General features: G+C 30.3%; 1 protein-coding gene across 1 annotated transcript; it reads left to right on the top strand.

Moving 5' to 3' along the window:
* Positions 1-7,936: 7,936 nt before the first annotated feature.
* LOC132066975 (vascular-related unknown protein 1-like) lies at positions 7,937-9,632 on the top strand. The gene is made up of 3 exons (XM_059460156.1): positions 7,937-8,330; positions 8,995-9,057; positions 9,191-9,632. Exons 1-3 carry the CDS (start codon positions 7,956-7,958, stop codon positions 9,344-9,346), a joined length of 594 nt encoding a protein of 197 aa, XP_059316139.1. The 5' UTR covers positions 7,937-7,955; the 3' UTR covers positions 9,347-9,632.
* Positions 9,633-18,127: the final 8,495 nt, after the last annotated feature.

The following is an 18,127-nucleotide window of genomic DNA, read 5'->3' on the forward strand; positions in this document are numbered from 1 at the left end:
ACATATTAGTAATTTATATATGTTAATGAATTTTTTTTTTAATTATATCAATCAAATAAGGTGATAATTTTTATGATTAGTTTCATTTGACACCGGCCGCGCATCGCGCGGATACGGATACTAGTATATATAAAAGGAGAGTAGTCTAGCTTAATATTAACCTACTAGCTTAATATTAACCTAAGTGGCGTAATAGGAACAAGCCACTTGACAACAAATTCTATTTGCATTAATTATTAAAGAAACTATTAATTGTAGTTCAAAATATTACCTAATTTAATAATCTACTACTACTACTACTAATAATAATAATAATAATTAATAATAATAATCCATATATATATATACAAAAGGAGAGTAGTCTAGCTTAATATTAACCCAAGTGGCGTAATATGAACAAGCCACTTGGCAACAAATTCTATTTGCATTAATTATTAAAGAAGTTATTAATTGTAGTTCAAAATATTACCTAATTTAATAATCTACTACTACTACTACTACTAATAATAATAATAATTATCTATATATATATATAAGGAGAGTAGTCTAGCTTAATATTAACCCAAGTGGCGTAATATGAACAACCCACTTGGCAACAAATTCTATTTGCATTAATTATTAAAGAAGTTATTAATTGTAGTTCAAAATATTACCTAATTTAATAATCTACTACTACTACTACTAATAATAATAATAATAATACTAATAATAATACACTCATACGATATTATCAACACATAGTAGTAGTTGTTGTTAATAATAACAAAGAAAAATAATAATGAACTCACCCAATATACTCATTAGATATTATCAACACATAGTAGTAGAGTTGTTATTATTATTATTATTATTATTATTATTATTATTATTATTATTATTATTATTATTATTATTATAATAATAATAATAATAATAATAATAATAATAATAATAATAATATCTATATCTATATCATAATAAAAGGAGAGCAGTCTTGCTTAATATTAAGCCAAGTGGCGTAATATGAACAAGTCACTTGGCGACAAATTCTATTTGTATCAATTATGAAAAGTAATTAATTGACATTATTAAATGAACTCACCTAATTTGGTATACTGATTAGAGAAAATTATTAAATGATATTCTTGGATTCTAATTTATAGTCAACAATGCTCCTTTAAATGGTAAGATATAATATTGTCCTTTGTTACTTTCTGCAATTAAGATAAATTCAAACCCATATGAAGAGCACCTGTACGATTAAATTGAATGCAATATCAAAATTAAAATGTATCAAAAAATCATGATTGAAATTCATTTGTTTAATATTTTCACTTTAAAATGTTACCGTTAATAACAGAACGAATCAATATTACCATAATTAGTGGGAAAAAAATATAATGTTGCTTTGAATTTTAAACCGAGTTCATACTATATATAGATGTAAAACAATTTAAACTTAAAATAAATAAATAAAAAATAGGATTTGAATTAAATTGAAAGACAGTTACCTTTTTTAAACTAATCAAATGACTATCCTTTCTAAAAGTAAAAAAAAAAGGGAACACATCAAAGTTTTTTTGATACTTCCTTTTAAGAAGAAGATTTTCTTTCAAGCTAGGGTAGTAACAGAATCAAATCGACAAGTTTTATGGCTCTGATGAGCTCAATTTTATAAATAAATATCAATTTCCTTTTCTATATGTCTCTTTCTATGTAGAGAAAATATTCTAATACAAATATTTGAACTGAAATAAAAAAAATTGAATTTAAAGTTAAAACATGTGCAATTCAAATATCATCATATAAGGAATATTAGAATCCGCACCCCCCCCCCCCTCGCCCCGTAGATTGGATTATCTTTGTAATGAATTTATAATGCAATAAAAATTTAAAATTGATTATACCCCCTAAAATTTAGGTAACTGATTATAAATTCTAAAATGTTTAATTCAAATTCTGAATTTGAAGTAGTTAGCCATATATTTCTGTGGAAAATGGTTAAAAAATTATCTCCTTTTTCGGCTTTTCTCTATTTATATATTTTTTTATTTTGCATTCTCTCTTATTAATCTGCTATATCTTATTTAAATAAATAATTAAAAAAACAATCACTAATTAGAAAAAATAATCGATGCCTTATATGAGTCCAGAAAATCTTCCCGAAATTTGTGGAGATAATTAAGTAATCAGTTACATAAAATTAAGAGAGATTTAAGGAGAACTTCATTAAGAAGGATTTGAGTGGAGGTTACAAAAACGATGAAGCAGGCACATAAATAAGGTATGAAATAAATATCAATCAATAATGATACATAATTATGGTATATTTATTTTTGTGCAAATTATTAAGCAAAAAAAAAATGGTGATAAATTCCTGGAGTCGTTCTATTTATGCCATCAACCAACTCTCCAAACATCCTCCTTGCTTTTGCTCTCCATTGCTTAAAATTTTCAGTGTTTATAATATGTATTACATGTGTAGTTTCTTGATTTTATGTTGTTTTGCATAATTATGATATAAAGGTGATTGACTTTCTTGATTTTTTTTCTTTTTTATCCTTTCAACACCAGGTTTTGGTAGAGTAGGAGATCAAGAATGTTGATGAGAAGTTTAGTCAAGGACATCACTAATTCAAAATAAGAGTTAATGGAGGTTGAACGCTGAATTCACAACGTATGTTTGGAACAAGAAAATTATTTGTCGCAAAAGATTTGAATTATTTATAGTGTTGATAGTTTGTAAGTTTGGTGAATGCTTGATTTGGATACAAAAGTTTATACTTCCTCTACCCCAATTTTTGTATATATTTCGCTTCCCAACATTCAAACTGCATGAATTTTGATCATCATCTTGAGATATATTTATTTACCAAATTGATATGGTAAAAGTTATAACTTATTTTTCATGTAGTTTTCAAATAAAATATTAATTTTCAAATATTGAGTTAATTTATTCCAATTTAGCTTCAAAGTTGAATCAAATTGACTCTCGAAAAGTGAAAAGTATCTCATAAATCACATTTTAATATGATTAATATCTTTAATTTTGTCCGCGCATCGCGCGGGTACGAATACTAGTTGATATAATTCAGTTTTTTCGATTTCTATTTTTCTAGATCCGAAATGAAAAAAATCAAAATTTTCAATATTTTAATCTGATATCAAACAAAAAGAATCGAAAAGTCAATCCAAATTAAAATTCGTTTTGGTTCGATTTGATCTTCGGTTTAATCCGAATAATGCACACTCCTATTTGGTATTAATGATGTTTTGTTTTTATTAGGTAAAAAAAGTCATTGATAATAGTATATTCTAGATCCAACAAACATTCCCCTTACTCCTGTTCATTTTCTTAAAGGAATAAATATTGAAAACATGTCTGGCCATTTCTTTTGCACTTGTAGCTAGATTGCGAGCTTAAATCTATATATAATATAAAGCTAGGCATAGATAAGGTGATGTGGCACCTCTCTATGGCCTCCATTGATATTTTTTTTTTCTCCTTTTTTTGAGTTTTTTTTGAATTTTTTTTGCATAATCTACTAACTAAATGGCTTAAAAAAGCCTCACAAAATAAATGTTCATATCAGCCCACGTAGTACATGATCTTATTGCTAATTAACTTGGTTTGCATTAAAAGAAATTAGGCTTCTTCACTCCTTCACCGCGGGTGTATTCGTGCACAAAAATTTTTAACCGTTGTCTATTCTTTTAACAATTAGTACCATATTAACTCATAGATAATTACATCTCAAACATTTTGTAACTGACACGTTAATTACTAATCCTCTTTACTCAAATACATCCTCTATTAACTTTTCTCTATGAGTTATAACCTCTCCCTCCTCCTGCAACATTACAGATTCCTTCCCCTCCGTTCTCTTAAAAAAATTCAGTTCTTTCGTAAATTGTTATTCAATGTTATAGGTTCTTTCTTTTCTTCTTTTCTTACTTTCTTTATTTTAGCTAGATTTTATCTTTTGCGGTATGTATTCAAGATCTTTTCCTACGTGTTTTTTACATGTATTTGAGACCTGTTCCAACCAGGGTTGTGCATGTTAACGGTTAAACCAATAACCCGAATCGATAATTGGGTTATTGGGTTAATGGTTCGGATATCGGGTGGTGTTCTATAGTTATTGGGGTATCGGTTCGGGTCTCGGGTCCACCACTTTTGTTAACAGGTGAACCGATAACCCGATAACCATTTATTTAATTACAATTATACCCTTCCATATATAACCTTTCAGATATAATTTGTGGAGTCCAGCCCAGTGAATTCATTCCATTATTACCCTTCCATATATAATTACTTAGTAAATCCTAAGTCAATTTATTTCTCACTGGTGAAGTTAGCTGCAAGGTTTTACAAGAACTTAGCCCGAATGTCAAAGCTTCTAATTGCTTCCAAAGGTGTGAAACAAATTTTACCAAGCATCAAGTACCAAATGCTTGTGGTAATAACTTGCAGGTAGCTAACAGCTCCTCTCTACAATTTTGTGGCACTAATGCAACGGGTAAGGAGAGCAAAAATGAGGAGAGTTGTTGAGGACTTGGATAAAGAGTCATAAAAAAAGACAACATTGTCAAATTGGAAAGCTGTCAGCAGTGGTCTGGGAACTAGGATTCATGTAAATATGAAGAAAAGGTTTCAAGTTTTTAACGTCTTGGAGATGCCAGCCAGCTTCCAGTTTCAAACTCCATTTATAGCTAACTGCTGCAGGCACTTTCTTTTGTAGCTACTTTATTCATTTTGCATCTCGTTAATTCGTTTCTGATTCTGCTTTGAAGATGGGTTCTTTGTTCTTGAAAAAATTTCATGTGATATCTTAACGGTTAAAGCGATAACCGAACCGATAACAATCAAAAACCGATTAACCAATAACCCATTAACCAATATTTTAATGGTTCTTTAACGGTTTAACATGTCTACAAATTAAACTGATAATCGATAAGTTTAACCGATAACTTTCAAACCTGAACCGAACCACCCGATACGCAGCCCTAGTTCCAACTAGAAATGCTATACATTTTGAATATTATATCAAAACTCTATAATAAATATGAGCCAATCATTTATGTGGAAGACTATTTGCAAAGGAGATGGAGTCGCTCTTCAAATTTTGACTGCCCATTCCTATGAAGGTGGAGCTTCATTTCTCGGCATTGTAAAGGTCACAATATGTCTCCTTACAAGCTCGCAAAATGTATGTAAAACTTGATGAAGTACAATACTATTCAATTGTATTTTTTATTCTAAGTCATGTTGTGGCTAAATCTTTCTATATATGACAGAGAAAGAGGGGAAGCAGATAGGTCGTGAATTCTACCGCGAGATATTTTTCAGTGGCAATGAAAGGAAGGAGAAATGGAATTGGGTATGATTTCTATTTTTGAGTTGGAAAACAAGAGCTTGACGGGTTGAACTGTTTTTTATTTTTATATCTGTATCTTTCTTTTTCCTTTCTTGATACAATTAAACTAGTGAAAAAAATTCATATGAACCAAAATAATGAAAATCCTCCGCATAAATTGAGTGAATTTTTATGGCAACAAATACTTTTTCTTGGTAATAATTATGGAGTTCGTATGAAGACTATCGTAATCTCTAATCAATTCAAAAGATTAGCCAGTAAAAAAGGAAAAGAATGGTCAGCTCGATTCCACCTTTTACAAGTGTTCTAACCTATTATATTGTTGTATATATTATCCTATATTATCTAAAAAATCATGCTAATCAATTTTATGAAATTCACTTTTAGTTATTGTGATAATTATCTTTTGAGTTCAGAAAAAAAAATTGAAAAGATAAGGTGTCAAAAAAGATGTAAGTTAAAGTCTGTTTTATATTGTTAGTGGCCTAAAGCGGTTTCACTTTTAATTGCTCAAATTCTTACTTCATGTTTTATATGTAAAGGTAGCTTTCTAAACTAACTATTTCTACAAGTTTAAATTTAATATACTTTTCACAATAATAGGTTTTAGGTTTTTTTCTGCTTTGTAGTCCCCCTATTTTTATAGGGTTATATTTTTCATTGTCCACTTATATAATTTTTTTAGCATTTTATGGTGTTATATTTTTCATTAACCACTTCGTAGTTTTCAATTAAATATCACGTTTATAGTTCGAAATATTTTTAGATGTAATTCAATTAGCTTATAACTATGGTCGCCTTCACTTTATTAGAGATTAATGACGGGCTATCTGCTAAGTATGAACCTTTTTAAGCCTTTATTTGCATGATTCTCTTTTTTTCAATATCTTTTGTCATTTTGTTTGTCTATGTAAATGAGAGAGTTAAAAGGTTAGATATAACATTGATTTTCTTTATAAGAATTAAGGTAACTTTACTATTTATTTATCTTCAATCGTTAGGGAGTCATACTTTTGCAATGAATCTTTGAGATACAATCTGAAAAATTGTCACATAGCCATCACCAAGTACAATAGATCACACATGGATTCTAAATTCATATATATTGCATCATTAGCATTTTTGTTCTATGTGTTATTTCGAGATCATGAGTTTATAATAAATTGTATTTTTCTTGGTTAGACTACTTAATTGATTACTTCTCAATTTATATCGTCAAGAGAAAGGTAAGTTACTCACCAACTTTATGTGAAAGGAACTCTTATAGAAAGTAATGGTTTTGTTTTATTTTTAATAAAAATTACTCCAGTACATAGATTATTCAACAATATTCTACTTTTAAATTTTTTAACTGCGTAAAGCGCAGACATATTTACTAGTGAAGAATAATAGTGTGAACACTAGAACACATTGAATTTGAAATAGTAGTTCATGAACCTATTCCCAAGTAATCTAATAATCCCTTCCCCGTGAATTGTGATAAGTAGTACAGTATTAATTAATTTTATGGTTTTAAATAAACAAAATGCCACAAGAGCCTAAACACCTTTTTGTCTGTGCCAATGGGTGACCAAAAATGGATTTACAATATTTAATACTCCTGTCCGTGTCTGAAAGTATCTGTCAATAGTTTTTAAAAACAATATTCTTAAATTATTTATCGCTTTAGAAGTAATTAAGGGTAAATAGTTTAAAACTTCCCCAAATTAATGTTTCTTAAGGGGCATGTAAAAGAGAACCACGATAAATAATTTGAGACGGAGGGAGTAGAAAATACTAATTCCTCCGTCCCAATGTATGAGGTTTTTATGTGACACTTTTTCCTTTTTAATCAGTCCAAAAAAATGACAGTTTTCTATATCTAGTAATAATTTAACTTTAAAACTCTTAATGGGATGATTTATAGCCGTAAATATCTTTGATTTGCCTTAGACCAAAAATTTCAAAAGTCTTCTTTTTATTCTTAAATTTCGTGACTAATCAAATAACCAAGAGCGGCTCAACAGATCTAGTGACCTAAGGTGAGACCATATTGAGAGGCCCTTAAATCTATTTTATAAAAAAATTACATGCACTAACAAATGGATTTGTAAACAATAAATTAATATTTTAAGACAAAAAATAGAGAATTTCAAAAAAACTATAAACTGGGAAGAAGAGCACAAAGAATGATGTTAGAGATCCGGAACTCAAAGTGAAAATTTAAATTTGGCAATCATCACAAACAAGGAAAAAAAAACAGACATAACATTAAACATATTTATAACGTTATTTTACTCATTAAAATTAAAATAAAAAAATTATAATTAAATTATTTCTAAACATAAAAACATTAATTTTTTTATAATCTAAAAAAACAATCTTATAAATTGGCAGGCAGGGTACATATCATTTAAACAACAAAGGTCAACCAATATCCTATATCTCCCTTGAATTTCTTTTTTCGTCTCTGCACGTCTCATGTCAATTAGAGATATTGATTTTAAGTTCCTCAATTTTCCCCGCCTGGCCCCACAACAAGATTCCACATCATGGTCCCCACTTATCTTTTGTTTCCTATTTTTCCTTATTTATATAGAGTCCCTACAAATAAGATGAATGAATATATCCCTCAAACAACTTCAAGAAAAATTAATGGATGGTCCAAGGAATTCATCTGTGAATAATTTTGAGATGGATTGTAAGGAAGCAACAAATCATGATGCACCTGAAGAGAGTGGATGGACAACATATTTGGAGGATTTTTCAATGAACCAAAGGGAAAGCTATAGTTCATGTAATTCTGAAAATGATAGTTTTGGCAGCCCTTCTTTGTTATCTGATGCTGCTTCTCATGCTGCATGGAAAAATTCTCATTCTCCAATGGGTGGCTCACCATTTCTTAAGAGATTGAATTTGAAGAAACAAAGAAACAAGAAAATTTGTGATCCTGATTTGGAAGACACTGCTAGCTCACCTGTCAATAGTCCAAAGGTCATGACCAAAAACTTTCTCCTTATTTTTCTTTTATATCATATTCTTGTTTTTTGGTTTGAATCCATAGCGGAGCCAAAGCCATTTAGGTTTGTTATCGATTAGGTATTAGTGAAAACATAAAGATGAAAGAATACTTAGTATCAAATCGACCAATTTGAAAAAGTGATAGGTCAAAGATCATTTGTATGTATCTTTACTATTTTGTTGTTTATTTTCTTACAATCCTGCGTCTAATTCTATCGAAACAACCTCTCCACCTCATAAAAGTATGGATAAGGTTTGCATACATTCTTGCCCTCCTCATACCCCACTTGTGGGATTGCACTAGATATGTTGTCGTGGTTGATAGGTTAAAGATCATGTTGTTCAATATTGGGGATTGAAGAGGGTAGAACGAGCGGAGATCGAATGATTGTCATCAAGATAGATTGCCCTTATGCAATCAAGGAACTCATACTAATGCTAGAGTAGTAAGGATTGCAAATCGGACGGTACACAACTTGGTTTGGAAAATACAGCATTTTAGGTCAAGTCAAATTAATTTCTTGTGTGTATATAGTGAATATTTGAATCTTTTAGTGAAAATTCTGGCTCCATACACGACTTTGTATCTAATCAACAGTACTTTGTATTGACATATCTCTTGCTTTGTTTTTAACAGGTAAGCAGTTTTAAGCAGATGGACATCAATAACAGAACAGAAAATATCAGTGGATATTTCATGGTAATTTGTAGTTTCCTCTTTTTCAAGATTCCAATATTTTACACTTATATTATTCTTTTTGAAAGGATTAAAAAAAAAGAATTGATCAACAATGTCTAAATTGCAACTTTTTGGTTGTTTGATCATTGTATAGGAAAATGAAGGTGGCTCTAGACAATTCCAAGAAAAGGAAGCTGGGAGAAACAACACATATTTTGATGGAAAAAACAAGAATGGGTATATAGAATTGAAGAAGAAGAAGGGGCTTTGCTTGGTACCTTGGTCCATGATAGTCAACAACGATGGGTGATATTCATGCAAAAGTTCTTCTATCTTTGGTACTGTAAAAAATATGGTATATGAATTGTAAAATGTAAGATTGGGTCGCTCGCTCCATTATCATTGTCACAAAAGGGAAAAAAGACGCAAAAAATGTAAATAGAGCTTCTTTTTCTCTTACACAAGTATTTGGGGAGCAGTATAGCATTAGAGTTTATAGGTGCTATTTGTAATGTTTTGTATTTTGGGAAATCTGCTAATGACAGAAGATCTAAAATCACGTTTGATTGACAAAAATTAAAACTCTATTCTGGTAAGTTTCTAGTTTTCCATATTTCTTGCTAAAAGATTCAGTTGGTTGAGAAAGATTTGCATTCAATGTTTACTTATTTTATGCCTTATTCCTAAACAAGTTGGGTTGATTATATAATCCTCACCAATCATATTCTCATTAAATTCATTTTAGACCTACATATTATTCAAAAGCATGAAAGATTAAACATTCTCTATATTTTCTAATGTTGTAACTCATACGAATCTTTAATAGAGCAAAAGACTCCTATAAAGTATAGGATAAAAAATAAGGGTATATAATATGGCTAACATACTCCCAATCATATTAATCGCATTACCTATATATATATATCGATTTTTTCTTTTATTGTGTTCTATTTTTTGCTAAGTCTTGATTGATTTCAAGAAATTGTAAGTTTTTTCGAGACAATTTCTTGTGATTTTAAGTCTATCTCGTCATTCCCTTCACTCATCAATATATATGGTTGCGTACCTACAGACTGTTGCATCTAGAGGTTGATACAGGAAATCGCTAAGCCATTTCAAGTGTCCTCGATCTCATTTTGTCATCTATCAATATGTGCTACTTGTACCTTATGGCGAATATGATAAATTTTAATCTTATCTAATTTTCTATGATCGCATACTCATCATAGCATCCGCATCTCTGTGACAAAGTCTTGATTTAAGAGTTATTTAGAATAGGTTCAACTTGCTGGTTAAGTTGTGATCACAACAAGCTTGTGACAAAAAATAGTTAACTTTACATGAATTCTAATTCAGAATCTTCCAAATTTTTCGAATTAGTCGTTGCCAAATTCATGCCTTTTGTGAGCTTTATGGATGTAACCACTTGCTAAATTGGTCCTTATGATCTAATTATTTTCGGAGGAGAATATGAGGTGCTTGTAATGAAAACTATAGCCAAGGAATACAACCAACTACAGACAATGGTTTCAAATTCAATATGATCGACTAACAGACAATTAATTGCCCTTCAACCTTAATTAATACCAGAAGTTGCGGCATACTCTTATGTGTGCTTCCAAAATTTTCTTAGTGTTACTCCGTTTAATTGGTATACGTTATAATGTAAGGAATTTTTACAATATCTATAGAGGCGGAACTAGAATTTGAAATTTATGGGGTTTGAATCTAATTTTTAAATTTATAACTGAATTTTAAATAAATAATCTACACATATTCTATGAGTTTTAAGACAAATCTAGAGTTTAAACCAAAACTACTAGATTTGACCGAATTAGGTCGAATCAATAGTCGGCAGTTACACTCTCCCTCTGCCCCTGATATCAGTGTATTTTGAGAGATTGTAATAGAATTTGTCTATTCTCGATCTAGACCACTGATCTCGTTTATTATGAATAGTTTTTCAATAGTTCTTTTACACTCTAGATAAATAGATAAGTAGAAGTTAAACCCTTTAAGGTATATCTAAAATTCAAACTATATGCTCTAAGTAGTTCAAAGGAAAAATAATTAAAGAGAAGATAATAAAGTAATAGGTGCCTAACTATAGTAAGAAAATACTTTAGCTCTATGATATTTAAAGTTGATAGGGTGAATGCTAGGGCAATCATAGGTCTAGAAATTTAAGACAGACCAACGACTATTATAAGGACTTCGTTAATGGTGCAAATAAAAAACAAGGATGGTTCCCTTTATCTATATAAAATATGAGTTCAGTACTTGATTCTTCTTCATTAATCCAGTTAACATGACTTTTTTTATATTGTAATATTTCTTTATAGCAATCTACTCGAAAAATAAACTACCAATCCCTTCATCTCAATTGTGGTACAGTTTAATCTGTTACGGAGTTCAAGAAAAAGAGATTTAAAAAAAAAATTATGATCTAAAACAAACCTTATTAGATATTTGTGTGGCTTGTATAGATCATCTAACTAAAAATGCAAATGAGATTTTTCTAGTTAAACTGGTTTTTGAATATATGAATGTGACATTATCTTTTGAGCCAAACTAAAAAGGGTAGTATGCCAAAAAAACATGATTGTAATTTATTCAAAATGTAGGTTATTTCCTTGAAAAAACTAATCAATTAAGAAGTTATAAAACACTTAGCTTCCATCTCATTCAAGTACTGCATTATCATGAAAATGCTATGCAAATAAACTTATGACACGTTACTTAAAAAATAAGTCTATTATTTAGGAGGAAAAGTTTAGTGCGACAAGCTAACTAAGTAGGAATATAATTGTTTTTGAAACTAATTAGTGCTTGTCATTTTCAGTTAATATTTCAGAAAGGACTGCAAATAGAAGACCCCTCCATGTGCACACACGTAAATTCCTCACACGAGTCCACTCTTTGTCACAGTCGTTTTAATTATTTCCTCGGTTTCTAATTACTTCTTCTTAATTCTTGTGTTTATATTGAATAATGATTTTGATAGTCAGGGTGGTGACCATGACGCCGACATTTTAACAACAAAATATATACTATAAAACTGCAAGATTATCTTTAATATAATCCTAGAAAATACTAAAGAAATCACTTGGAAATCTCCAATCAAAGCAAGTTGCCAATTAATTAAAAGATGTATTTCTAAAGAACAAATTATATTCAGCAAAAAAAAAAATTATAAAGGAAACTCAATGGCTAGCTGCTTATAGAGAATTAAGAAACCAACAATTAAGAGCCCTCAAGAGAGTTATGGACGATTGAAAATAGCCGTCTAAGTTACTAAAAGAGAAAATTAAGAAAATTTAGCATGAATTTTTGGCAGAGGCGTATCAAGGATCAAGAGTCGGTGGGTTTAAAATAGATATGATTTTATTGTATATATACATTCTTTTTAGATCTGTATAAATAGCGCGAGCCTAAAGTCATGAGTTTAGTTGAATTAATCAAAAGAAGCAAAGCCTAAATCTGCCTCTAATTTTTAAGGACTTGACATGTGCTGGTTCAGCTATGTAAAGTTGTAAACTATTGTGCTTATCCTTGGAATTTTCTTTCAGTTAGAGAGGATGTACAGTCCTTTGTTTAATTTTATATAATTTCTTGCCTTCCTCATGAAGTATTTTTAAATCCTTATGAAGTAATCAGTATCAATTGGTACCTAAATTCTGATTTATGGTTTTAACATTCTCAAGATTAAACATAATTGTGTCTGACATGATCAATAAATTCCAGAGGAAGTCCAGAAATTCTACAGAAGTTTGATGAAGCTAACTCTGTATTATGAGGGTATACAGCTCTTGGATACACTGCACTTCAATTTTAAGTGAAATTATTAGTGAAAATGATGAAAACTAATTAGTGATAGCTAGTAATTAACTAAATTAACTAGGCCAATGAGTTTGAACAGATAATTAGTAGCCTCAAATCATCAGCTCAAGTCTGATGGAACGTTCAGCTACTATGTGCATAATAATAAATCAAAGACTAGTGTCCATTTGATTAGCTTCTAGATATTATATTCAAATGTTACTTTGTTATTAGTCACTTCTAATATAGTTGGGTGTGTGAAGAAAATCTACAATAACATAGCTAAAAATAGAAATCGGAAGCGATATATAAAATGCAGGAATACATTAAATGTTGTGAGGATTTGGGAAAAATCGCGCGGACTTCCAAAGCGGATCTGAGCGGTACACTAGAGGCGGGCCTATCCCCGGAGACTGGAGTAGGCCGCGGGCACCTGCCCCATATCCTCGGAAAAATATATGTATATATGTGTATATCTTAAATATGAGGTATATATTTTGATTGGCACCATCATTCACAAAGGTCGGGTAGTGCGCAGACGTGGGTTCGATTCCCACTCCAAAATTAGCACAAAATGGTTTTCATTTTTGGGCTGATCATTTCTCTCAAAACGTTTGCCGAAAATTAAAATAGCTCTATCAATAAATCTTTAATTGTCCACATTTATTGCTCAATTAAAAGGGCAAGACATTTAAGAATATTAACTTTTTTCCCTACATTTCTTAATATTCTACCTTAAAACTTTGCCAAATATTAAATATACCTTATTTATTTCCGTCCTCATTAATTACTATTAATCTCTTTCATAAAACTTTCTGAATTCCTTATTTTACGTGGCCTTTTTCCTCCCCATAATCTCATCTCATCATTAATGCTATTTATATCTTTTCCTTAAATTGCTCCATTTCCTTTATTTGCTCTTTTTACTTTCTATTATTTATTCCATCCACGTAAGTTATAACTTATAAGCCTTGCGTTTTCTCTTCTTTATTTTGATACTACAGTCCGACCTCTCTATAACGGTATCCGCGTATAACAGCACCTCTCTATAACAGCTAAGATTTTTCGGAACCGATCTTTTATGTTATAATTTACTTCTCTGTAACAAAGATTTTACTTATAACGGTAAAAGCCAACTTTATGACAGTACGATCTTTGTAAAATTACCCCCCATATAACAGCTATACTGTTTTTCGGGTAATATAGTAGTTAATTATCTTTATAAAAAATAGAATATATATGGTTACCAATAATAAGTATATAGATTTTGATCAAATAGTTAATTTGATACTTTAACATACTATATTTATGATGAATATTACATATGAATACATATTTGTAATCTAAGAATATCATTGTCTTCTATAAGTTTATTTAATATACATATGAATATCATTGTTTTATTACAATAATTAAAAGAGCTTCATGGAAAAATATTTAATTTGATATTTTAATAAACTATATTTCTATAAATTTAAAATGTCTGTCTTAGAGCTTAAAACTTTATACATTCAGTTATGAATTTATTGAAATTGTATTAACTTTCTTAAATGTTTAGTTAGTGAAGTATTCATATCTTTGAGATTTAAATTTTAAATAATTTGTTATTTTTTACAACATTAAAAATAAAAAGCATAGGTTTTATGCATCTTTTTTGCCTATAACAGCCACATATTATTTTAATGGCAAATGCTGTTATAAGTGTATAACAGCAACAACAGCCAAAAAATTTCGGACCCAACGATGCTGTTATAGAGAGGTTTGATTGTATTTCATTTTTTTTTTTGTTGTTGGAATTTAAGCTCATTTGTTTTTTGTGAAATAATTATAATATTCATGAAATCGTAATGACATTAATGTTTACATTATATTCCAAGAATTGCTATGATATTTCAACCTTTCATATCCAGGGGCGGATCCAGGATTTTCATCCAGGGTGTTCGGAAAAAAAAGAAAGCTAAATATACACTGTAATTTTTTGTCGAGGGTGTTCGAAAGTTAATATATGCACATAAATACAGAAAATTTACCCTATATATACACTGTAATTTTTTGCCGAGGGTGTTCGGGTGAACACCCTCGGTTGGCTGTGCATCCGCCACTGTTCATATCTATATATAATAGTAAAGCTGGGCATAGAAGACGTGAGGTGACATGCCTCTAAAGCCAGCATTGGTATTTTTCTTTTATCTCATTTTTTTGGCATTTTTTTCCTTTTTTAAGTTCCAATATTAATGTCATATTTTGTTATGCATAATGATTTCAGCAATTACTACATTAAGTACTGCATTTTACTAAGAGAAACGAAAGTGAAACGTAAGTCTACAGAAGGAAAGTAGAGGAAATTTAGTAACGGAAATAATAAATTAAGGTTCATTGGCACATCAAATTTTTTGCTGCTATTATTATTTTGCCTCTTCAGCAGTTACGAATAATACCTATAAACCATCACTTTGAAACCTTCTCTTCCTTCATCTTATTTCTTCTCCATATCTACATATCACACAAACTTAAATCTTGAGAAACTATTATAGTATGTTGCATATTTAATATTAGGTTGATTTTCAGTTTTGGCCTGTCATCTCCAATGATGTAGTGATCCGAAGTTTGTGGGTAAGATGAAAAAGGAAAATTACCAGCGTTGAATTGGAATTTCAGACAAAGATTTATTTGGTAATCTCATTTTTGGGTTCCACTCTTTGTAATTGATCTATATTCTTTTTCTTCTTCCTTTTTCATTTACTTTTATATTCTCTCTCAATTGTCAAAAGAGTTGATTGGTGTATTGAGGAGAAAGAAGCAACTGAATTGCATTGTTAATACTACTACTTCTATTATTTATTTAGATGAACAATATTTAAATAATAGAAAAAGAAGACGAGAAAGCTTAGAATACTTATGTATACGGTAAAAATCGGATTAATGCTAGACCGGTGAGACCGGGGATCAAGGGAAGGAAGAAACAAGCACGAGCGCAAAGACTCTTTCGGGCCCGGGGTATTGCATCAAAAGTGGTCGATCAGAAGAAGTCGGAGGAAAATCGTATGGTCCGATTTATCCGGGGCAAACTCCTCATCACAGCCTGTCCGATTTCTCCATGGCCGAGTTGATCGTGGCCGTTAGTCCGGTTTCTCCATGACCGAGTTGATCGTGGCCGTTAGCCCGGTTGATTAGTTACAAAATTGCCACGTGTCAAGACCGTTCTGCCACATTGTGCTGCCAGTCGTACAGGTGTCAGACCGTACGGCCCAACCTTATCCTTTTAGGGTGTTCTTTATTCTAAAAGGGCTTTAATTTATTTTGTATAGAAGGCCTATAAGGCAAAACTATAAATAGGGGGGCATTTCCCTACTTTGAAAGGTTGGCTTCTTAAGATCTAGAATATTGTAATAGCAAAAAATACATTAAAGCTTTGTTTTTCTTTCTCTTCGGTCCGAATCCGTGACGTTATAATTATTTCAATAACATATTAGCTCTAATCATCAACGTTTACATCTTAGCTCAAGTTGTTGAAATATATATATTCATATACATATTCTTATCTTTACATACGAATTCTCATACGTTCATATTAGCCCATAATAGATTAAAGTTCATCCACATATCTTATCCTATACCTCACTTACAAATTCAATTGATTACCTAAATTCGGGGTAAACAACTTAAAGTCTTTTCTCTTCAAATTGAGTGTTAACTCTCTTCCCCCTCGGAGAGAACTGTTCTTGGAGAATATTATATGCAGGCTATTTTATATGATGAATTTGCTTTTCTGTTTTATTTCTTCAATATGGTTTTTTCCTTAATACATTTTATTTTTTATTTTTCCTTTGCAAGTATTGGATTATATATTTGTTGGTTTTATTTTTAGCACATCAAAGTTTTAACTCTTCTATATCAAGAAATTTATACAATGAAACAAGATATCGCGTGAAGCGCGTTAGCTTGATCGAGAATGTCTTTCATGAGTTGGTTTAGCCAAACAAATATTATTTGAAATAGAAATAGATGAATTGCAACTAGAAAATGGTCATATCGTGGATGTAGGTGCATGTAGTTCAACATTTCAACCAATAGGTGCTGATACAATAGACTTTGTTGAGACAATAGCTATGAACTAATATGCATATATAATAAGCTTTGACTGCAATCGCATTTGTTAACCTACTCACAGATTGGATAGAAAAGTAACTACTCTCTAATTAGGGTGGAGCTAGAGTATCAACTTCGGATTCGGTCGAACTCAGTAGCTTTAATTCAAACCTTTATATTCATCTTAAAAATACATTGAATATATGTACATATTATAAATTTAAAACTCAAAAACTTAAAAAAGTTAGAATCGATATTCATAAATTTCAAATTTTGTCTTTCGCCTCCGTCCCTAATCATATAGCTAGGGTTGGGAACATGGCTGCTTAGCTAGTGTTAGAAAAAAGTACTCTTCCGTCCTAAAAATGATATTAGGGTTGTTAAAGTACATTGACCAATGCAAGCATAAATCCAAATATCTATTCTTAACTTTTAGAATAAAATTTGTGTATTTAAAACTACATGAACGCATTGTAAATCACAGTAGTTTATAGATAGAAAATCACATATCACAGAAAAAAAGTTATTTGACTCTTTGATGTTAATATTTGGGGATAACCAGGTTTTTTCCATAATTTTTAATATTTTAATTTACTAGTATTTCATCTAAATATGTAAATTTAGTGTTTTTTTTTTTTTTTTAAATCAAGAAATTAACAAAATAAGGAATTCAGTATTCGAGCTTTCATTGAGATGTAAGCCCCTCATTAATTCTTTTCTTTCATTGAGATGTAAGCCCCTCATTAATTCTTTTACATGATATGTCCAACTGGGGTATCTTTAGTCAAAAGATGTCTACCCTAATCAGAAGTTTCGAATTCAAGCATCGACGCGTGGATTTTAGTACTACATTATTAAACAAAAATACAGTTCAAAAGCTGCCTTTAATTCCTTTTCTCTCTCTCTCTCAACCAATTTAACATTGCATGCTATCAAATCAACTATTGATAAAAGAGGTCATATTGCTAATCAACATATATTCTTCATCAAGAATATAATGTTACTTTGTTGTGTTCCCGTGATTAGTGCACCTCTCATGCGTTGTCACACAAACGAGGAATCTTTGATAAGATAATTACTTTCATGTTTCCCACTAATTAGATCCAATTGATACAATAATTATTTTCTATTCCATTCACCGGATTTGGATAATATACGGCTTAAGCAGTTTTGACTTAATTAA

Source organism: Lycium ferocissimum, chromosome 8 (assembly GCF_029784015.1).
Source record: "Lycium ferocissimum isolate CSIRO_LF1 chromosome 8, AGI_CSIRO_Lferr_CH_V1, whole genome shotgun sequence".
In the NCBI taxonomy this organism is placed as follows: domain Eukaryota; kingdom Viridiplantae; phylum Streptophyta; class Magnoliopsida; order Solanales; family Solanaceae; genus Lycium; species Lycium ferocissimum.

Excerpts from the sequence above, each read along its gene's own strand:
- LOC132066975 (XM_059460156.1), top strand. The coding sequence starts at position 7,956 with ATGAATATATCCCTCAAACAACTTCAAGAAAAATTAATGGATGGTCCA. Across the intron at positions 8,331-8,994 it reads CACCTGTCAATAGTCCAAAG|GTAAGCAGTTTTAAGCAGAT; the intron begins GTCATGACCAAA and ends TGTTTTTAACAG. Across the intron at positions 9,058-9,190 it reads ATATCAGTGGATATTTCATG|GAAAATGAAGGTGGCTCTAG; the intron begins GTAATTTGTAGT and ends ATCATTGTATAG.